The sequence below is a fragment of the Clarias gariepinus genome, chromosome 4 (assembly GCF_024256425.1).
Source record: "Clarias gariepinus isolate MV-2021 ecotype Netherlands chromosome 4, CGAR_prim_01v2, whole genome shotgun sequence".
NCBI lineage: Eukaryota > Metazoa > Chordata > Actinopteri > Siluriformes > Clariidae > Clarias > Clarias gariepinus.
The window spans coordinates 3,413,972-3,438,120 of NC_071103.1; the positions used below are offsets into that span (position 1 = coordinate 3,413,972).

Consider the following 24,149-nt stretch of genomic DNA (forward strand, 5'->3'; position numbering starts at 1 on the left):
TCACATCATCAGGTTGTAAAAAATCTCGTACTTCAGTTCCTGGGCGTTTGCAGCCATCAGGGATTTGAGGGTCTTGTCGGCTAACGGACATCCAGATACACTACGGGAAAACACACACACAAATGTGTAAAAACATGTTGAGTAAGACTTTACTACGGTGGCCCTGAAGTGCAAAACAAATTAACAAAACTGAAAACAAAAAAACAAAACTGAAAACAAAAAAACTAAACTGAAAACAAAATAACACAACCCAAAACAAAATAACAAATTCAAAACCAAATTAGCAAAATGGAAAACAAAGTACCTAATTCAAAAACAAAATACGAAAACCCAAAACAAAATAACAACACCCAAAACTAATTTGTTATTTTGTTTTGGGTTTTGTTGTTTTGTTTTTAGTTTTGTTATTTTGTTTTCGGATTTGTTAATTTGGTTTTGAATTTGTTAATTTGTTTTCTGTTTTGTTAATTTGGTTTTGAATTTGTTATTTTGTTTTGGGTTTTGTTGTTTTGTTTTTGTTATTTTGTTTTTAACTTGTTTTGTTGTCAGTTTTGTTAACTGTTGTTGCGGGGGGGGGGGGGAGGGGGATGAGTTTATAAACTCAATCAATCAATTACAAAAACAATCATGTGCTGAAACCAGACAACAAGATGACGAGGTAATGCAAACAAGTGTGATGTGCACACTTATTTAAATCTACAAATGTGTTTTATTAATTATTATAAGTACAGTATATTAGTGATGCGCTGTGACTATAAGTGCCACACTGCATCATTAAACGATTATGAATACAGATACCAAGAGGAGGCGGAGTAAAGACCACTTTAGACCACGCCCACTTGTTGTTGTTTTTAAATCCGGATACAAATATGATAAGCACTAAAATGATGGCGAAATATGTGATGTGACATTTAAAAATAATATATAAATATATATATAAAGCAGACCTCATTGTGCAGGTGCAGTGCTACAGTATATGTTCACTTCCATTATTATATATTCAGCTAAAACGACCTTAATGTAAAAACTTCTCATTTATTTTGAACAAAAAAAAAAAAGACAGATATTTTTGAATGATTCCTGTTTGGAAGAAGTGAAAAATGCAAAAAAAAAAAAAAAAAGCATAAAGGAGGGAGGCCAGTCAGAACAGAGTAGAGAGACAGAGGCAGAGGAGAGAGAGAAGTGCGTTCTGTGAACTAGACGAGTTGCATTGAGTGAATCAGTGAATTGGATGAATCACGTCAGATGAGTGGGATGAGTCGTCACGGGTAAATTATGCGAATCGCATGAGATGAATCATGTTTGTTGAATGAACGAATTACATCGGGTCAATCTTATGAACCTGACTCATCACTTCGGTTGAACTGGATGAATTATATTACTGAATTAGATCAATACGTTCAGGTGAATTGAATCAGGGTGAATTGTAACAGATAAATTGGGTGAATCGGTTTAATCACTTCAGTTGAATCGGATGAATCACTTTATTTGAATCAGATGAATCACATTAGGAGGCTTGCATAAATCGCATGTTATAAATCATTTGAAGGAATAAAGTACATCAGGTGAAACTGCATTTAGTGATTCACATTAATCGCTTTGGGTTGAATCTGATAAACTGGATGAATCACGTTAGGCGAACAAGTTGAGTCACATGATATAAATCATTTGAAGGGATAAAATACATTAGGTGATTCATGTGATTCGCATTGGGTGATTCAGCTTTATCAGATTCATAAAAAAATTAATAAATGTGATTATAAATCAGAGCGTGGAACGAGGCATGAAATAATTTTAGTTTTTCTGCTGAGACGCGAGCGAGCATTTTCTCTTACCTTCTGTGCGATGCATAATTTCCTGTCACATGGCCGCTCCCGTCACAACCAGGTGTTGGACAGCTGTCACACAGAATGTGTGTTAGAGGTGTTCAGATTGAAATTAATTATTCTCTCGCTCTCTCGCTGTATTTTTTTTTTTTTTAGACAGAAAGTGTAAGGGTTTCTATTTAAACATTAAACTCGTACATCTCAGTTACCAAAAAAAAAAAAAAAAAAATATATATATATATATATATATATATATATATATATATAAATAGTTAAATAATAAATATTTTATTATTATTTTGTTCAAACAGAAAACAGTTATTATTTTAAAATATGTAGCATATTAAAATGTATATTTTAGGACTTTTATTCGTTGTTTTCACTCAAGAGTAACAAGTGAAACATGTCCACTTGTACATACACACCTGCCATCACCTGGAGCTTTTTTTCTTTCTTTTTTTTTCTTTCTTTCTTTTTATGTAAATATTCACTTTTGTGAAGTGGTGGCTCACCGGTTTCGCTTCCAAGGGAATAAATTAAAGCTTTTATTCCCGAAACTCCTCTGATTGGGTCATTATGTAAAATGTAAATATTGACAGCTATTATAAAGTCTAATAAAGTATAGCTATGAAACGAGCAGAGACGACCCCGTTTTAATCGCTCCATGTGTTCTTGCTCTGCTGTCGTACCTCATCAGCTCTTTCTTGGTGTCTCGTATGAGCATCTTGTTCTTGGCACCGGTCATGCTCGCGTCTCCGGCGAAGACTTTATCCTCGAGCGACATCCTGTCCAGCTGCTCCATCTACAAGATGCAGAATTATTACCCAGAAGGAAAGTGACATCAAAACGTAGTGTAATGTAAGCGCACCAGCTGTTCCAGGCCGAGCCGCGTCGATTGAGTATCGCAGCGATCGCTACGGCGCGTATTAATCCATCTGAACTCTCTTTTAATACCATGTACAATTTATCATAAGCTTTGGGATTGACTTCCATGTTACATGTTTGAGGTAAATATCTTTAAGGGCCAGATGTTGGCAGAGGAATCAGACAGATGTGCGAACGGCTTGCTTTGGTTTGTCAGGGCCGAAACACTCAGGGATCTCGATATTACCAATTTCCTTTGAAATGAAGCTTCGGAAACGTTACACACTCTTAACCTCTGACTGTTACGAAGCACTGATACTTCCACAAACGACAAATAAACATGTCCTCATAGAAAACCTCACCATGTCAGCAGTGGCTTCCCAGTCAGAACTGATGATTCAACACTGCTTCGGTACAATGTGAGCTAATCTCATCTTAGTCGAAGGAACTTTAACCTCAATTTAAGAGTTTTAATTTGAAGGTATTGTCACCGTCCCTCACAGACTGTTCTACCACGCGTTGAGAAATCTGTGTAATTATTGCCGTACGTCTTTGTCCTGATGAAGCGGCGCTTTGCTGAAATTCAGGGGCGCGTCCCAGCCCTCCTGCTCGTACACGGCTCGGAAGAACGCCGTGGAGATCTGGAGTCCGCCCACTTTGGCCAGAGAGGGTTCGGGAGGGGTGAACGCGGCGTCTCCTAACGCGGGCGCGACCGGCGAGTCCGTGGTCTTCTCCTTCTTCTTCTTCATGCTCAGGTCCAGAGTACCGTTCTCGTCTACTTCAATCACAGAGTCCTGAAAGAGACACACGACGGGTTGGTCAGTATTTTTTTCTTCAATTAATTACGTTTAAATAATTACATTTTAATGAATAGTATTTAGATTGATTCATTAATTAAACGTTTTATTGTTGCTGTACTGCACGTTTGTTTGTTTGTTTGTTTACTTATTTATGTTGCCCCAATTTTTACAGTATTGTCCTGTCAATTTTTAAAGAAATAATCAATCAATCAATCTATTGATCCATCTGTCTATTTATGTGTCTGTCTGTCTGTCTATCTGTTTATCTATACAACTACTGTCTGTCTATCATTCAGTCATCTTGTCTGTCCATCTTCTACAAAGCAATTCAACATTTCTTTACTTCCTCCACTTTCAGCGTTACTCGTCTTCCTAAGTTTTCTCTGTGAGTTGATGTGAGTGAAGATCGAGCTGGCTTTGAGTTCTAAGACGTGAATTAGTTCTAGAAGCATTCGTAAATGTTTGGTGTGAATAAAACAATAAAATAAAAACGAACCCCATCTAATAGCCGCCAGCAGTTCGGTTAGACCGGTGTACCTAATAAACTGGCACACCAGCACGCACATCTTGGCAGAAAGTGCGCACGGTTACAGAAAGTGTACGGTGTTCGGGAAGAGAGAGATCCATTTGGCCCGAGACGGCACCAGCCGACGTACTTAAAATGCATACAGACACTTGGAGGCAGACGTCCACAGATGACGGAGCAGCTAACACTGTTTTATTCATGTGCTCGCTTTGTACAGTACCTGCTCTCCCTCTCTCTCTCTCTCTCTCTCTCTCTCTCTCTCTCTCTCTCTTTCTCCCTGCCCACTGACTGAACGCGGTCCTCTTGCTGTGTAGGTGTCTAAATCGTTTCACACCTCACCTCCTCTAGTTCCTCTTAGTGCCAGGTTTTAACTCACTGAACCCGCTGTTAACGACGGCTCAGGATAGATTTTATAATTTCACTTCCCGAACACACTTCCTCAGAACTTCACTACGTCTTTTCATAACCGTCTCGCTGTTCTCAATCCCACACTGACGCGGTCGTACGGGTCGCGCGAACGTTCCGTCCTGCCCAGGTGCTGCTGCTGTAATCACAATGACTCGTCCCGGGGACTCCTGTTCACGAGGATGGGTTTTTACTCGGCTCTCAGGGTTTCTTCCTCTCCTCTTGACCTGAAGTGAATTATACTGAATATACAGTCATTAGAAAGTACAAGGTGGGCGTGTCTTGGGTGTGTCTTGGGCACACTTGGAGTTGCCTCTAATATTAATATGACGTTCTTCTCCAGGGCGTCCCATAAATTCAGCACCAAAGTCTTTGACGTGCAGATTCTCATCAGATCGTTCTTCCTCACTCAGATACCGAGCACGACGATCTTACAGTATATCTGATCTCAGGATTTCAGGGATATCAGGGATCTCGGTTTATTTCATTTAAAAAAATCTAACCAGCGATCGGTTTAATCGGTTTAATCCGAGTTTGTTTAAAAGCCACGCTACTGAGCACTGACTGCGTCGAAGGTTTTACTAAACAAAAATATCGTCGTCCATCTGCGGCTGAAAGCGAACAACAATAACAACACCACGGACAATTTCCTCCAGGAGCCAGGAGAACCCCCCCCCCCCCACCCCCCCGGCATTAGCATAAAAGTATAAATCAAATGCCTCACCACATGTTTTACAAAAAAGCCGTCTAATTGTAATCGAGAAAGAAGCCTGATTGTATTCTCCCCAACTCCTTTTGATGTGATTACACAAATTCTCCTTTGTGTACATTAAAGCTTTAGGGGCATGGAGGGGAGGAAAAAAAAGAGGGAGAGAGAGAGAGAGAGAGAGAGAGAAAAAACTCTCTTGTTGTTCTGCCACCAGAGACACACACACACACACAGTTCTCTGTGCCAAAAAAGTGTCTTTTGATGTTCTCTCCCACCTTTTTCATACACAAATCACAGTTGCTACAGAATAGCCACATTAAATACCTCTCCCCCCCCCCTCCACTCCCACCATAGCTACCCCCCCTCCCCCGCCCCGCCCTACGAGCGAGTGCTCTAATTTGATTACCTTTGTGAACGATGCCAGTGGTCGGGCATCGCCGTTGTCCCGGTAACGGGTAGAGAGGTTGAGGATGGCGCTGGACGCCGTACCTGACTGAAGGACGCTACCCTGGGCTGGGGGTCGGCCTGGGCTTTGCCCCCCGGGTTTCGCCACACGACCGCCTGCAGCCAGGAAACAGGGGAACTGTGCGGCGGCTGCAAGACAAACACGTGTTCAGGAATAATACCGATTAAATTAATTGATTAATTAATTAATGATAAGTCCCCATAATGCAGTGCTTTGGTGTATGGATTATGTTTAATGTATCATTTAAGTGGAAAGTTATCTTTTAAGCGGTAAATTTATTTAAAGCGCTGATTGGTTTGAAGGTGTTGATTTATTTTCTGCAGCAGCAGCAGCTGTGCCGGTGCATCCATAGTGCCGTTTCCATAGTAACAATACACTGGATGCTCCAGATAAGTGCATTCATGTCGATATGGCAAAGTTTTTATGTTGTTGTTTTTTTTTTTTGTTGTTGTCTGGAAGGAGGTACCCTCGACAAGTTTTTTCACCATTTTCAGGTCAGAAGAGTTTTACAGTCCCATAGAAACGGGAAAGAAGAGAGGACAAGAACTAACCGAGTTTGTCGATTTTCTACAACATTAACATAACATTATCTGTAAAAAAAAAAAAAAAAAGTAGTATGTCGATCTTTAACACATGAACATTGTAATCATTGGAAATCTTTTGTTCTCTCAAAGAAACAAAACACTTAGTGATGTTCAAGAGGAAATTCTACCCAAAATCAGTTCCTCTGCTAACTTACAGTCATGGAGATGCGAGGCCTCCTGATTCTGATCGGACATCATCTGGTTCTGTTTGCCGAACACCTGAGCGTCAAAGCTGGCGTAGTCGAAGTGACCCTTGCTGTACTTGTCCATCTCTTTGGCCATGCCCACCTGCAGGGCGCTCACAGGATGGGCAAACTGGTAGGCGAGCTGCCCAAAGTCAAACTTCTTCATCTGAATCAAAGGTCTGGAAAGAAGGAAAGGAAAGGAAGGAAAGAAAGGCACGGGTGTTGAGCACGAGTACGCACGTGCAGGCGTTTATTCGCCCGTAAGCAAATGATGGTTTCAGGTGACTAATTTGAATGTTTCGAGGGAAGCTTTTAAAACAACAGCGAAGCATGCAGTCTGGAATTCACCCTCGCTCTGGCGTGTGTCGCCGCGGACCTGATGTGGCTCAGGGTTCCGTATAATTCTTCCATAATTACGTTATTACAAATATGACAAATTTATACCACAAATCAATCATAGTTTATAAGGATAAAACGATTGCGGGTTTTCTTACCTTGCCATCTTGTCTGGAGTTTGTCTACACTTGGACAGGTCATCTTGGGGTTTAGAACCTTTCTCCGCTGCAGCAATTGGGCATCCAGACAGGCTAGGGCATGAAAAAAAAAACACTCATGATTTTATTTGTTTCTATAAAGACAATAATACACATAAATGGGGTTTTTACTCTCAAAACTGTTTAGCTATTCTGTATAACCCAAAAACAGTGTTAAAGTATAGCAATAAAGTCCTGGTTTGACTCGAACACACAGTACAGTAATAATAAATGTTAATGTTTTTTCGTTTGTTTTTTGCTATTAACCATAGTAAATGTAAACGTACTAAATGCTAATTAAGAAATGCTATTTCCCTTTAAAGATGTTCAACCTTTTCATCCTGATACTGAAAATTCCAGCTCGGGACACATTAACCAATCAAATGAAGTCTTTTCTTGAAACACAAAGCCAGATCATTTGCATGTATATGTCAGGCTCAACATACAGTACCAGGCAAAAGTTTGGACACACCTTCTAACTCAATGTGTGTGTGTGTGTGTGTGTGTAGATTCTAGAACAATCCTGCAGATTTCAAAACTATGAAATAACATCTATGGATTTAAATAATTACGTAACAACAACGACAATCGAAAAAATTTTAAGTGAAAAAATGTGAAGGTGAGCTGTTCTGGATCCGTTCCTGCAAAAACAGTATTGTGTCGAGTGCGTTTGTAAAACCCATCAAGCTCCATGATGAAACTGTCTCTCATGAAGACCTTCCCAGGAAAACAAGTTATAAAAATTTTTTTTAAGGTATAAAAAGTTATATTCATTGTAGAAGCTGAAGCAGGAAAGGCTTTGATCATTTAATTAAAGGTTGTATTTTCAACATTTTTACCATCTTTAAAGGTTTTAACATTTCCTATTAGGCTCAAACACCTAACGAGTCCTTGCTAAGGTGAGACAAGACTTTAAACACAACTTTATCATTTGAAGCAGCATTCTGGCCAAATGTGAGTAAAATCGGAAAAACAAATCTTCAACTCAGATCTACACGCGCTGTGGGTGACGTTCGTCCCGAGAATCCCCCTGCTGAGTGTCTAAACGAGCGGCGGTTGTTCACACGTACCTCCGGTGAGTGCTGCGGTTACTATTGACGTGACCTCTTCCTGTGCAGCCCGGGGTCGGGCACTTCAGCACATTTTCGTGCATGGCTAGAACTGAATGAAACACGTCAGTTAATATCAACAGAAAGCTGCAAGAATGACATGATACTGTAGATTTGATGATTGAAAACAAAGCTGTTATAAAGACACAAAGTTAGCATCAATGACATAAGAGTAAGATCAGAGACTTCACAGCAGCCGCACGCCTAGAACCATATAGTCCATTATATTCTTCTTTTAGTAATTTAGTAACACACAGATGTTTCACGTGAACTGATCATATATGCTGTGAATTATTTCTGTAAGGAGAGGTTCATGTTTAATTCTTAGAAGGAGTCTCCAGTGTCAGAGATTAGTTACTGTAATTTTGGAATAAAATGGTTTCAGGAAAAAGCTACAATATTTTTCTTATTAATTTTATGTGTTGATCTTTAATTATTACAAAATTGCCAATTTCCTGTATTGTAAACCAGCTTTGTTAGTAGGCTGGGGTCAGAACGCAGGGTCATCCATTATACGGCGCCCCCTGGACCCGATGAGGGTTAGGGGCCTCGCCCAAGGGCCCAACAGCACCAACCTGGTGGAGCTGGACCCGCCGACATTTTGATCAGAAACTCAGAGCTTTAACACACTTTAACACCACCAATGGGTTCTGACTTTAGTCATTTAGGCTCATCATTACAAAGTTTAATGTTAAAGCAGCATTCTTTAAGACATCAAGACAAGCTACAGTATAGAACGTGAGCAGTGTGGTACCGTGTTCACCGTGTCGATATTTGCTAGACTTTTTTTTTTTTTTTTAATTAAAACATTAACTTTAACTTTCTATGCCAGAATAATGAATGAAATAGAAATTGTTTAAATATAAAGTTTTTTATCACTATAGTGTTTGCATAGGGATACGACCGAAAACATTGTTTCTGTAAATATTGTAAACAAGAGCGTGCACTTACACAGTCAAGGTTGTTTGTCCCAAATTCAACTTAAATTACGTTTCCAATCTCCAAATCTCCAATTTGACTTTGCACCAGTTTGCTCGTTACGAATATCACCGCGCTTAAAAATAAATACCTTATTTCCCTTAACCAAACTAAACTGAACTAAATCCAGGATTTCAATTCTTTTATCTGTTACAAATGAGAATACGCGATTGTGAATTGCAAATCAGTTAAGTCAATAAAAACAATAATTAATTACTACACTCGATAAACCCGTTACGTTGCTAATTGTCACCCAGCCAACGATTTGTACTTGTCATAATCTCGCTGCGTCTCCTCTGCGCATCACACTTTCCATGACCGTGCCATTGTCTCAGTGTACATCGAGACCAACTCACACCAGAGCCACTCAGTCATATGAGCTGGAAAAAAAAAATGAAAGGATCATTTTATTGCCCAGGTTTAAAGTATACTGTACGCACATTAGAAAGTTTACTCCGGCGAGCACTGAGGACTGAGACTCTTCGGGGTTATGTTTCAATCAAGTTTCAATCCACAGCATGTTTTTATACAAACCTACATTTAGCCTATCATGTCGACCGTTCTCACATGGAAAGTGTAGAGCCGTAAAAAACACTTATAAACCAATCTGAGTGTTGCATCACGCCTCTGATCGCTCAATACAACGTTTCAGAAGCGGTGGTGATATCTAGATATCAAGTATCTAAAATAAATAAGTTCATTAAAAAATAAAATCCTACTTTGTACTCTTGGGCAGAAAAAAATGTTCTACGCGCGATGTAAATTTTCAGATGCAAAGTAACGAACGCACAATAGAATTCTATTCAAATCACACACGGGTGCTTTTCATACGCAGTTTAAATCTCAGAATTTGCAACAACAAGCAATTTGCAACACCGTTCTGTCTACATTACTCACTACTTTTCCCTTTTGCCCTAATGAATCCTTAAACTGTCTGGAGATCTTTGACTCCATCACTGTTTTCAGCGTACGAAAGTGGATTTAGTAAAGCAAGAAAAAAAATACATATAAGGAATAAAAGATGACACGGCATGCTGTTTAAGAACAAATCATCTGTTGGAGTGTTGATTATTTCCCTGTAACAGCACGTCCTCAAGTGTTCTGTTCCTTTTATACCGCAACACTTTACGGCGCATGTTTTATCCCAAACGGTAAACAGTCGTCGCGCCCTTTCTTTTTCCTTTCTAACTTTTAAAGAAGAAGAAAATGCAGCGTAATCAGCATAAACTCTTCTAGAAGTTCAACTCCAGGAGGTGACAGCTTTATAGACACTTCAGTATATCCTAAATAAACGCATGGTACAGAAAACTTCACAAAATCATTTCACACAATTTCACGCGAACAAAAAACAAGCTGCTCTTGAGAAAAACGAATCCCCACCTTCTGACCAATCCCATTCAAGAATCGAATAGCGTATTTATTCTTGAACGCATGTGTGTACAGATAGCTGGGGTGGGTGACTCTGTGAGTGTACACTAATTCTAGGTAGAATATTGGGATTTTAAAAATAAATAAATAAATAAATTGGGCGGTGAAGAGAAAATTGCATTTAGTCAATTAACTCATGAGCATTAAGACACAGATTATAGTTTATCCTATTACCAGCAACAAACTTCACACTTACACACTCACTGTTTTTGTTTCCCTCATGCAGCTGGAAATAAATCTGCGTTTCATATATCAACAAGGAAACAGACTACAGTTGTGTAAAACACACACACACACACACACACACACACTAGCGCTGGAGAAGGAGTCCTGTATCCCTAATAACTTTTCCCTTTTGTGCACATTTTTTCATTTAGTTTGGAGGACATGCCTGTCCGTTTATTTCCAAGCGCTACATCCGCTCTAGTCCTTTGATTCGCGGAAGACTGCTGCAGCTCTACGACTTTCATACTGAAAGCCCTTAATTACATTTGCTGTTCCTTTTGTTGCCTCCCTGTTTAATGGTGAACGTTTGTGTTGCTTTCAAATGGCTGAGAGAGAAAGAGAGAGAGAGAGAGAGAGAAAAAAAAGGCAGCGCGTGAAAAAATAAGTGTTTCCACACCATGATGCTGATTTGCATACCACAGTAAATCAAAAGCAGTAGACAAACTTCAGAGCAGAACTTGTGAAATGACAAACGTGTTTTGTGTGCCTTCTGGAAAATCTGCTTGATTAAATCTACGCCGAATTTATCCTGGTACATAACAATACAGTCTACAGGTAAATGCACATTATTCAAATCACTGCTAGTTTTTGCGTACAAGTTCATAAAAAAAAAATCTAAAAAAAAAAAACTTATGCTAACGATGCAGCGGTGTGACGAGGCAGAGTTACTGTTACCATCCTGAAGTTGACGATTTTAGAATAACAGTAGTTTCAAAGTGTTTTACTCCATTTGTAAAATAAATTAATTTTTTTTTATTAAACTCATTTTCAGAATAAACTGTAAAATAGAATAAAATATAATCAACAGCACTTAAAGTTAATTATTATCCTGTAACAAAGTGTTTTATTTCCCTTATACATCAGAAATTTGCCAGTGCATGTTGTCTCGCTCTTTATCCACTCCTCTTCCCATTTACGTTTAACACCTTACCAGCCTTCTTCTTCTTCTTCTTTTATTTTTCCCTTTTTTGAGGGAATCAAGCCAAAATCTAACAAAATAATAATAAATGAATAAAACTGTTGACAATTGCAAATCCCTGACACTGGAGACTCCTTCCATAACTGTGAAATAACTGTCAGAAAGCTGTTTTTTTCCCCCACCAGACCTTTTTTTCTACCTACTGAGCAGACTTTCCTGAATCGAAGTGGGTGTGATCGAGCCGGGAAAACACTAAAATTAACAGGACAGGTCGTCTTCCAGGTCGAGATCCGCGACACTGCTCAATGTTACGCAGCTGTTTGGGCCATTTTTACCTTAAAACAATTAAATTTATAGTACTTACATTTTCTCGGGGTAAAAGTTTCAGTTTCAGTATGGTTTCATAAGGCTAATGCAGCAGATATAATTTTTATAAATCTTAGTTTGACTCAATCATTTAACTTCAGAAAACGTAACTTCATTGAGAGTATTTTAATTTCAGCGGTACCTCGGCATACGAATTTAATCCATTCCGGAGTTGAAACACATTCTCCCAAAGGAAATAATGTAAATGCAGATAATCCGTTCCAGCCACCCAAAAATATCACCAATTTCCAACACTATCATCAATTTATTTTTTTGCATAAAAAAACAATTTAAATATTTATAAAAGACATGTAAATTAAGTAAAATATTAAATAAATATACATTAAACCTCACTTCATCTTAATTTATGATTCCTCTTGGCACCAGCTGCTTTAAAAAACAAACAAACTAAAGGCGGCTTCTTTTTCTTCTTGCTACCGTCCTCACAAACATTCTCAGGACCCATGTAATCTTACACAAAATGCTAAAAACTCACAAAAAAGTAAACTCGCTTCACTTGGCTTTTCCCTGAAGTTTTGAACGAGTTCCGGACGCACGCGCAATTTAGCCGGCATTCGTTCGTATGCAGAAAAATGTTTTTAGTTCTTAAGGTAAAAATTCTTATGGTGAGACGCTTGTATGCTGAGGTCCAACTGTAGTTTCTTTCAAAGTAAAAAATATACTAGAAGGTAATGCTTAATTTTAGGTTGAAGTTTTTACAAAGTGGAAAAACAAGTTGTCTTAAACAGTTATGGTTATCAACCAGACGAATTATGTTTTGGACTTTTTTGCTGCTTTTTTTGATTTTTGATTTTAAGTTGATCCAAAGTTATTTTTTTTACACTTCTACATATATTTCAGACTTCTAGTATTGATTACAATTACAATAAAAAAAACCTTGAACTATAACGTATTATTATAACTATATAATTTAGCATCGGTGTTAGCTCTGATGTAGAACTTCAGTACAATGTTCTTATCATGTAGCCCTGAAGTACAGAACCATTCAGGTGAAGTTAGTTTAATGAGATGTGGCTCATCATTTGGAGTAGAAGTCGTGACAAACACTCACTTTCAGGAGGCACTCGGACTTTGTGGGGACATCCCGACAGACTTCTGTGGTGTGGGTACAATCCAGTCACGTGACCCGTCCCGTCACACCCTGGGGTCGGACACTTGATGTCTTTCTTATCTGTTCTTAGCGAGTCTATGGGATGACACACAATCAAAAAGATCTTAACTTATCTCACAGGGAAAATTACTTAAATATCAAAGTGTTGATCTGACATCAGCTAGAATTCTACTATTGTACTTTTATACTTTTGGGATTGAACAGCACTCGAGGGATTTTTTCGGGTGTACAGTATAAACAGGGTTAAATCTCTACTCGATGCCTGTCACAGTTATATTTATCGCCAGTATGTGTTTGTTCAAGCGGGATCAGCTCTCCCTCAGGGTCAGAACTCTTTCTGTCCTTCCCCGTATCTCTGGTCTTTGCCCCCTTTTCTGCTGCTTGTTTCTGGAGATAAATCACGCATGGAATAAAGGACAGATCCTCAGTACGAGTGTATTTCATTACCATCCGGAGACAGGATGCCGTTTGCAGCCTGCGCCGTGTGAAATTATCCCTTCGACCATAAGGCCAGCAAAATTAATGAGATTACAAATAAACTCGGGGATGTGGTATTTAAAATTTACCACCCTGTTTAGGAGAGAATAAATTCATGAGTAAATGAATGCACTTGGCGACGCTGCCTTCTAGTTCACCTCTGTTTGAGTTCTTGGTGTTGAGACGAGAGTCTAATGCCACGCTCTTATAATGGCAACAGTCACTGGGGAGTCCAAGTGTTGTTAGTCAGTGCCGCCTGAACTTAACTGACGTAATACAGGATACAGTCGCATATCATACTGTACATACATCATATCATAGCTCGCTATTTTAACATAAACGTCAACATAAATACAGTGGCGTGTAGCTTAGAGCCAGGCTTTTAGTTAGATTGTAAATAAACTACAAAGTACAATTTATTTCATTTATTATTATTAGCAGTAGTAATAGCAGTGGAATTATTAATATTAGTAGTAGTATTCATAATAGTTATAATATTTCCCATGTAAAAATCACAGTCTTAAATGAACATTTTCAGAATTTGAGTCCATTTGGACATACAGTATACTGGAGGGTGTTCATTCGACACTAGGGAGTTTGCTGTGTAATAACAGTAGTAGTGTTTATATACATGTAGTTTAATCATCATTCATAATAAATTTAGAATTATTGATTATATGGAGTTATTGTATGCACTATTGTTATTTATAGTAGTATTAACATTAAACATTGTAGTATTTGTAGTTGTTCTGTCAGTGCTAAATGTATTTCTATTCTTAGTAGAATCAACATTAATAATGTAGTAGTAGCTGTAGTAGTAACTTAGAAGTAGTAATGTAGTTGCTTTTAGCATTAGTACTGTCTGTAGTGGTAGTATTGTTATTCTTAGTAAAATTATTGTTACAAATTGTAGTGGTAGTATCATAGTAGTGTAAGTATTCGTACGAGTGGTACTGTCTGTAGTAGCAGTGTTGTTATTTACAATGGCATTAACATTATAAAAATATAGTAGTAAAAGATACTACTAAAATCAGTAGTATTGTTAAAAGTAGAGTTATTTGTAGTAGAATATGGATTAGTAAGAGTAATAGTAGTTTTGTATGTATTTGTAGTAGTTGTAGTAATAGCAGTCTGTAATAGCAGCATTGTTTTTCATAGTGTTATTAGTAGGACTAGTAGTAGTATTGTTATAAGCAGGTTTATCTATAGTAATAACAGTAGTAATGTTATTTTAGGCACAATAGTTGTGTTTTTAGACCTAGTGTTATTTGTTGTAGTAGTAGTAGTATTTTTCATTGCAGTAGTAATAATGTTATTAGTAGAAATATTGGTATTTTTATTGGGGTATTATTACTAATTAATTATTGCAATAGTACTAGTATTATCTTATATCTTAGTATTATTATAAGTTGCATTTTAGTATTTTAATATTTATTTATAGTAGTATTTATATTCGTAGTAGCGTTGTAAGAGCAGTCATAATAATATTCTAATAGTTATTAAGAGTAGTATTACTGTTACTGTTATTATCTGTAGTGGTAAAAGTAGTTTTTTTTTTACAGTATAAGTACTACAAGCAGCAGTAGTAAAACGACTATCAGTAATAACAGTAGAGCTGCAGCAGTAGTATTTATTACCTTTGCTGTTATGGTAGATAGCACGCGCATCCATTTGTCTCCTTTCTTGGTTGACCCGTTCCAACAGGAAGCGGTCCATTTCCCTGTAGGCACCGTGGAGGAGCTGCCTGTGCATGGCCTGCTCCAGGAGGCCCAGGTTGAGCCGTGCCCGCTCCATGCCCATGCCCAGCGCCCAGCCTCCAAAGGGGTCGTCCAGCTTGGGCACCTGGGCCTCGTCCTCGTTGTCACTAACCTCCCTCGAGTAGGCGAAATCATCCATCAGGAGCCCACTGGCCGCGTGACTCATGTACATCGGGAGCTGAAGTCCAAAGTGTTTCTCGGGCCGGGCTTCGTCGGCGGAGTTAGGGCTCGGGCACGCAGCACCGGGCGCGGTCAGAGGGCGAGAACTAATCCACCCACATTCCTCTCGGTCTGTTTCTTTCTCTGGGCTTTTTTCACAAAGGTCTTTATCGAGCCATTTCTCCTCGCATTCGTTCTGGGACGGTTCGGGAGAACACAAGCTGGTGCGCTCCGACCACGACAGCGAGCCGTGAGATTTGTCTCTGTAGTCGAGGCAGTCAAGGTCTTCGTCTGAAAAAACAGAAAACGGGAAAGTTCAGCACCTTGGAAATGTTTCAGACAGCAATCGTTAGAATGTACATCACCGCACAATATGTAGTCACAACCTGCGAGAGCAAATTAACTCCGCATAATCAAGCGAACACGCAGAAACAACAAGCACAGGCTTTTTAACCGGGCCGTCAAGACGTCCTTGTGGAAGAGGAAATAAACAAATAAACATGGAACTTATCATCTGTTGTTCTGTTTTTCTGACTAAAGTAATCTGCAGACTGATGGCTCGGGTAAGATGTACACGACTCCTAGATTGTTTTTGAGCTTCTTAGATTTTGTCTGCTGACTTAGAGGATTATTGGACAAGCAAAAAAAAAAAAAAAAAAAAAACACTACTTTGGACATGAATTTTTAAATATGAGCACCAGCTTAGCAGAGCAAGACATGAAATGATTTGCTCTTAATATACACGAAGAAATGAAAAAAACTGAAAAAAAATGTTTAACTCTTTATTACTTTTGATTTAAAAAGTCTAAAAACAGAAAGGCTTTGGATTCAAATCTGGAAGAAAAAATCAAAGGAGAAGTACTGTACGGGGCGGCCCACAAGTCTGGATCTGTGGGCATTTTTACTTAGATGAAATATGACAATATAGTTTGATTTTACTGAACAACATAATTTACACATCATTTTGATTAAAACAGAAAAGGAACAAAAATAAACACTGAGTGTTTTCTTCTAAGATTATATACCTTTAGGAACAAATAATGAAGGAAATCCTTGGAGGTTTTTTTCGTGGCAGATGAGTGAGAAAGTAGAAATCACCTCAAAATGTCTTTTTTTTTCTTTTAACCTTATTCATGTATCTGTTATAGATTTTTTTTTTTTAGTTTATTAAATTGCTTAAAGGATCGTTCCTTCTTCCCAGGGATCTCAGGAATACTGAGAGCGAGGCGGGAATACACCCTGGATGGGACGCGGGTCAAATCAGACATCACGCCATGTCCATATCACCCACGCGTTCACACCTAGGGCCGATTTCGAGTCGCCAGTCCTCCTACTGATGTAGGAAGCCAGAGAAGCCGGCTACTCGAAGAGAAATCTTTTTTACGGCCGGTCCTGAGCGCAAACCCTTACACAGACGATCAGGGCTGGGCCGAGTCATTTTCAGGGTTTTAAACAAACTGTAGATGGATTTGTTTAACCAAGTCTGTTTGAACGTTTGCTTTTGCTCTACATTTTGACCGTTTTATTCTTATGTTTTTCGGAGACGTGAGTGTTTTTTTTTTACAAGAAAATGTCAATTTATAACCGAGTAATTAATACATTTTTATTTCTACAAAATTACATCAAACTAAAATAATATTTATTCTGTATATTATAAGGTTGAAATGATATCAGGTTTAAATGAATCGAGGTGTAAAAATGCGGTCAGAGAATTTCCCAGATGAAATCTAAATGAAATGTGCAGTTCAGGAAACACACATCATTCCCATTAAGGCACTCTAACGGCCCTCGTTTCCTTCCTTTCTTCCCTTTTTTTTTCTTTTCATAGACCCGCCTGAATCACGACAGAGGTGTGATAAACCGAGCCTGTCCAACACAGATGCAAAGTTAGCCAGTTATGCTAAGTTACAATTAGCAGAGCGGGCATCCAGGCCAACTCTGCCATCCAGATGGAGACAGAGCGCTCACCAAAAAATGTGCACACACACGCACGCACACACACACATGCGCGCGCGCGGTAGTGAGAAAGAATCGGGGTGGGGGCTTGGAAGGCGAGTGTGGTTGGAGTGTTGGAACAGGTGAATGGTTTGTACTCCAGAATAGCCATTACCGTAGCTAGTGTGCGATCTGAGGCTTGGCTCAAGTCACTCGCACACAATGCCGCCACCAAATGGAAGACTCACACCCTCTTCCCCCCTCTTCCTTCCTCTCTGTGTCCCTTTCTTTTCTAAATTTTTGCTCCCTCCATCTTGGGAGTTTGTTTCTTAACACTTATTATGTATATATATATATATATATTTTTTTTTTTTTAAAGAGTTTTTTTTTGTGTGAATTAATATAACACGTATTACTTAAATCAATATTATTAATAATAATAATAATAATTTAGTCTTTTTGACATTTTTCTCGTTTAATTGTTATCATATTGTTACTCATTTTCGTGTTATTTCTTAGTTTTTTTTTCTCCCCGGTTGGAAAACAGAAACAAATACGCACAAATAAAATAATAACAATAAATTAATAAATAAATAAGCAAACCAAATTCCATTTCCAGTGATGCCGCTCGATTTGTAGCACTATCCCGTTGTCCATTTAACGACCCACATGTGTCCAATAATGAGGCATAGGCATTATGCCTAATTATGTATATTTGCACCGTGTTTGATGGCCTAACAAAAGCTTTCGAAAGGGACAATTACGTTTGTTGCTTGGTTACATCGTTAAAAATATACCAAATAAGTGCAGATTATAGGGGAGCGCGAATGTGCACGCAAAAGTACGGGCATTGTTGCCAAAATGTTCATAATTCGTTTCATTAGGAAATGGTAATGTTTTTGTTTCGGGGAAAAGGACGACGCTCGGAAATGTAATCTCAACTTTTTTCCCTCCTTTTTTCCCCCCCATATTTCCGTGCGTCCGTTGCCAAAAATGTTTTCCCTGCCACGAGTGCATGCATGCGATGGTTTTCTTTTTTTCTTTCTTTCCTTCTTTCTTTCTTTTTTTTTTTATCAATGGCACAATATAATTTGGTGCTTTCTATTCTGAGTTTCTCGATTTGCATAATTATTCAAGCTCAAATCTAAGCACTTTTATTTTGTTGTTTTATTTTCTGTGTGTTATGTGTGGTTTGTGTGTATGAGATTTTTTTTTTGTTTTTGTTTTTTTCCCGGCTCAAATAATTGAGCAGGCGATAGCCCTGTTGTGATCAGGATTCCAAAAAAGATATCCGGATACACAGTGTGGAGCAGAGATCCGAGTCTTATCAGTCCAACAACTGCTGTTCTTCTGTCCGGACACCAGTTTGGAAGCAGAGCGAAGAGAAGAGAAGGAGGGGAGGGGGAGGGGGAGGGATTCAGAATGAAAAAGTGCTTTGCCAGGAATCTCATGACAGATCAGCTGTCCCAAATTTCAATCTGAGGATGTGACAGACAAACACAGCGGCCCCAGCAGTGTACTCTTTGAGCAGAAATTAATGGAGTGGGATGTTTTTTTTTTTTTTTTTTTGCAAGTAGAGGGTGGGGGGGTGGGTTTTTCCTGGATGGATGGATGGATGGATGGATGGACGGATGGATGGATATACAGAGAACTGGAAAGAGGGGGTAGTGGAGAGGAGGAGATGGAGGAGGTGGCAGGGGAGGAAAAAATATGAATGCAACAGATGGTAGTTTAAAATTCAGCGTCAATTGTTCATCAAAACAGACAAAACAACGGGACATCTGTCTACCTGCTGGAGTGTCAATGTTCCTGGGTGCGTCTTTGTCCTGAGCAGTTGCCAGGTCCTCCTCCTGGTCCTCCTCCTCCTCCTCCTCTTCACTGGGACTGTAGTGCCGCGGTTTCATCAGCAGAGACTTCCTCTTGTTAACCGGCGCGCCGCGGGCGCCTTCGGCCGCGCTCCTCTTCCTCGCAGTGGAGAGGTGCAGGCTGCGAACGAGAGCAATCCGCAACCGAGGAGATGTGAGACGCGCCAACGTTAAATCATTCACCTAATGTCCAGGACCACGTTGGGAACGGACTCGTAATCGTTAAAAATAATCCTGTAATAATTGCGTAGAAACTAAAAGCAGAAGACCAGCCGTGAGCAAACGGCACACACGTGGCACTTTACCAGTGCTGTAAGGGAGTAAAGTAGGGGGAAGTTGGGAAATTATTGCTTACCTGTGCGTGTCGATGATGCAGTCAGGCGGAACTGCAAACACACAAAAAGAGAGAGAGAGAGAGAGAGAGAGAGGACATGGGTAAATACAGACGTATGTGTTTTTCCCCCCACAGGAGATCCACAGCTGTGCGTGCTCAAGATCCGGTGACTTTCCACAACCGTCCGAGACGCTTATACAGTCGTCTCTTTGTAGTCTGTAGTCTGAACAAGTGCTCGGCTGTGAGTTCCAGGTGATCCGAGTGTGACCCGGTCAGGAGGTGACTGTTTGTTTATTAAACGAATAACACAAAGCAAAAAAAATTTTTTAAAACCTTGAAGAACGTAATCTCAGGTAAGTGAGTGCACGTAGCTACCACGAGCTCGCTTTGTCAATCTGTTCTGCTAGTTGAGCGTGTAACATTTAAATCAAACTTGAATACATTTCTGTGGTCCGGAAGGTCCCAGGTTCAAAACCCCCCACCACCATGTTTCCTCAACTCTCAAGTGCTCAGATATATACTGTAACACGATAAAAATCAAAGTCGCTCTGTATAAAGATGCCTGCCAAATGCTAAAAATGTAAAAGAGATGTGTTGGGTTCTAAGATATTAAAATGTATAAACAGAACTAACAAAAAAAAAAAAAAAAACGCTGGGCAGACCACGCCCACAGGAGGGGAAAACGTGACACTTGTCCTCTGCTGGCCAGACCACCGGAAGGATGAATTCTTTTATTCGGTAAGGTGAACAACAGTGAACTTTGGGAATGAATTTGAAAAAATGAAGTATATATAGTATTAATTAGCATGAGCTAATAGGTGAGGATGCTGGACAAACCGAGCGAGTCTAAAGCAAAGCTGTCCCTCAACTTTCCTGCTTACTACATGCAATGAGAATAAAGCGAGGTTAGAAAGCACTATTACTATTACCACCACTGTTTAGCCTCACTGATTAGGTTCCCAAGGCAACCAAATCATTGCCACCTGGAGCGTGTACTAGCCTAGCGAGCTAGCTAACGAGTGTACAATCTCTCCAATCCTGATAGATGTTAAAAGTGTCCATTCTTGTTCTTTCTATCAATCACAGTTTAATTAGGAAAGATAAATATATGGAAACCCCCTGGCAAAGGAGTGATAGATGTGTGTGGGGGCTTTTACACAAGAGTTAAACAAACAACGCTGAAGTTACTCCAGAGAGAGGGCGCGTCTAACCCCCCCCCCCTCCTAAAAGAGAGAAATCGGAACGAGACAGAGGGAGGCTCGACCGTAGAATCGCTTTCATGCCATCGCGCGCAACCCCGCGGAGAAGACTCAATAAACCCCCGCTCGAAATTTGCCCTGTCACATTACACGCTGCTGGAGTGCACAAGTGTGTGAGGAGTCAATCACTCCATTCAGACACACTCCTTAACTTGCCAGGGCCAACATCAGCACATAATGAAGGCACTAGCTGTGAATAATGCATCACCTCGACATAACCGCCTCTCCAAATGAATGAGATTAATATTAAAATGAACAGCGGTGATGCTGCTTCTCTGAACCAACACTTCAGGTGAATTGCACACCGGGGACACGAACGGGAGCTAAAAATGCAATCTTGTACCTAGGGGGCGCTAGAGAGAACTGTGACTGCCAGATAACTTTAAATATGGCGACGACATCACCCAGAACCTATGGAACATTACAAACATCAATACGGACTAAAGTGGAAGCGTGAATTCATAATGAATTGACTTTTTTTTCCTACCAAGATCTTGGAGTACTTACTAGCATTGCCGTTGCATCGCTCAGCGCGGCTCTCATCTCCTTCAGAATCCATCTGGAACAAAGTAGCAAAAAGTAGTTCATTTAAAAGAAAAAAGTTTTTTTTTTGAGTATTTGAGATTTTAAATATTTGAGTTTAAAACCTGGTTATGTAAAGCCATTGAAATTAAACAGTTAAATTATTTGGGGGGTTTATAAGCTAGAAGTGCCAAAGTATTCGAGTTAGAGTTGAATGATATTTGATTTTAAAAGCTAGACCAAAAAAATGTTTGATACGCATCACGTTATCTTAGTTACATGTGAAAATTCATTCGAGTTCATTAGTTGAAGTGTATTTAAGTTTTAAACTAGGTGTGACAATGTATTTGTGTTAAATGTTAAATATTATGTCAATTTAAAAAACATTAAGCATGAAAAAGCATTTTTTGACGAACAGTTGAACCATATTTGAGCGCAAAGCTAAGCATTAAAGAAGCTATTTAAGCAAAATGTTAATTCAGTCATGGAAAGTTAAATCTAATTTTAAACTCTGTGATAAAAAATGTATTTGAGTTAAAGGATGTGATTCATAGATAAATATGTATTACAAAGATTTATGTGTAACAAAAAATCAAGCAAAAATTTAATTGAGTTGAGTAAAAATGGTTGGATTTTACAGCTATAAACAAGCAGAGATTTAAGTTCATAAGCTATTTCAAAACATCAAACAAGATATTTAAAATTTTTTAAGTAACAAATTAATTTGAGTTGAGTAAAAACATTATGTTTGAATTGACATGTTTGAAAACAGTAATTTGTGTTAAACAAACCTTGTTTTATTTTAAAGCTAAAAATGAAAAGGGATTTGAGTTAAATCACAAGCTCATAAGTTCATAAGCTGGGTATGGAATTATTATGTGTTTTTCACCTGAAAAATCATATACATTTTTAGTTTATCAAATTCCTTTTTTACACCTGACATTTAAACCCAAATATGATTCTCTCCTAGAGTTTCAAAGCTAGGTGTGAAAGTTTATTTAAGTTGAATACAAATGTTATGTTTGAATTTTTAATTGAGTTGAAAAAAAAATCATATTTTGATTGTTTTTTTAAATATTATAATTTGACTTAATAAGTACATTGCAAAGTATTATATATAAGAGTTTATAAGGTGAACTACACTCCAAAATGTCTTTTTTTAAATTTTAGTTCAACAAAAATGCCTTTTTTCACCTAGCTTTTAAGCTCAAATGTGATTAAAGTAATTTAAATTCCTTTTCTCGTCTGGCTTTTAAAAAGTCGAATAGTATTAGATTTTAAAAGCTAGGTGTAAAAATTTTAGGAGTTTAGTAAAATAATTATGTTAGAATTTTAAAACTAGAAATGAAAAGGGAGTTGAGCCTATAAGCTCGGTGTGTTATGGAGCTAATTATATTTTTAATTTAAACTCCAGGTATTGCGAGTTTGTAAGCTACTGTATGCGTGAAAGTCATAACTGAGTTTAAAATCTAGACGTGAGAAGGTGTTACATTTCAGTTAAAATCAAATGCCGTTCTTAAGTCTGGCTTTTGAACTCAAATACGATTAACTCGAATTAATTTTCTTTTAAAGAGTATAATAGTGGTTGTGACAAAAGAATCTTACGAAAAAGAATAAAAAAAACATTGATTAAAAAACAATCTCAAGCATTAAAAGCAGAAAAGAAACAAATCAAGGTGCAACTCAAAAGTCATTTCTCCTTAACAAAGCAGGAGTCACATGGAGATATCCCCAAAACCACACGCACTACAGCTAGTACACTGATTTTTTTTAGCCTTGGAAAAAAAAAAAATAAATAAATAAATAAATAAAACACCATAGTGATCCTTAAAATAAAAATAAAAATCTCATATATTACCGTGGCTTTTTTTTTGTGTGTGTGTGTGTGTGTCCAGGAAATTCAATTAATTCGGCACAGATGCAAAAGAAAACGCACCACAAAAAAAAAAAGGCACAGAGGTGAGTGAGACTTGCTTTTGAAAGAGGCGAGACAGCAGTGGCCAAAAAATAATGATGTAAAATAGTGTGTCAAAAAAAAAAAAAAGAAAAAAAGTAGCACCGTGGAGTGTTTTTAGACAAAAAGAGTTGTTAATGCTACACACACACACACACACACACATGTACACACATCCTCTCTCTTTCTCTCACTCTCCCTGCCGCAGCGTCGCCTTGCCGATCCCAAATAAAACCTATTAAATGTAATTATTCCGGGCTGATGGCGGTGTATAGTGGTCAGAGGGGCTGCGGTGAGTCACAGGCTGTGCTGTTACTCCAGTCGTAATGGGAAACATGACTCCTCTGCCTCTCTCTCTCTCCCTCCCTCTCTCTCTCTCCCTCTCTCTCTCTCTCTCAGCTTGGCTGTTGTGATTGAAGGCACTGACCTGTCATACATTTATAATAGGGGGAGCAGGTGTGGCAGTGATGGGCCTTAATTTCCTTTAATAAACCTTTTATGTGGTCCACTCTTAATGCCACGCCGGTCCTCTCACGGCTCCCCGGGCGTAATAGCTTCATTACTTTTGATTACTGCACTCCCTATCGAGACAAACAACTCCCAAACACTATAGATTACATTCTGTAATAACTAATGTACCTGATTAGTTCATTACACTCTTCTCTGCCTTACACACACACACACACACACACACACACACACACAAATACACACACACAAACACAAATACACACGGTGCATTTTTGCTCCGTGTTAAAAGTAACAAAATGTCTTGTCTCTTATTTCCGTTGTAAACACTTTCCCGCCGTTTCATTACGGCATCCCGAAACGT

At 38.7% G+C, this 24,149-nt stretch overlaps 1 protein-coding gene across 3 annotated transcripts in view; it reads right to left on the reverse strand.

Annotated features, from left to right (window-relative positions):
• The window catches only part of st18 (ST18 C2H2C-type zinc finger transcription factor), a 48,546-nt gene that overhangs the window by 12,070 nt on the left and 12,327 nt on the right, over positions 1-24,149 (reverse strand). For all 3 annotated transcript variants that reach the window (XM_053493731.1, XM_053493733.1, XM_053493730.1), the window contains 13 exons: positions 21,349-21,400; positions 19,604-19,634; positions 19,173-19,369; positions 15,170-15,739; positions 12,996-13,130; positions 7,969-8,059; positions 6,860-6,952; positions 6,336-6,544; positions 5,537-5,724; positions 3,239-3,484; positions 2,516-2,628; positions 1,836-1,898; positions 32-100 (listed from right to left, as the gene is read on the reverse strand). In XM_053493731.1, coding sequence (XP_053349706.1) covers positions 32-100; positions 1,836-1,898; positions 2,516-2,628; positions 3,239-3,484; positions 5,537-5,724; positions 6,336-6,544; positions 6,860-6,952; positions 7,969-8,059; positions 12,996-13,130; positions 15,170-15,739; positions 19,173-19,369; positions 19,604-19,634; positions 21,349-21,400 — 2,057 coding nt within the window. The remainder of the gene's footprint in view (positions 1-31; positions 101-1,835; positions 1,899-2,515; positions 2,629-3,238; positions 3,485-5,536; positions 5,725-6,335; positions 6,545-6,859; positions 6,953-7,968; positions 8,060-12,995; positions 13,131-15,169; positions 15,740-19,172; positions 19,370-19,603; positions 19,635-21,348; positions 21,401-24,149) is intronic.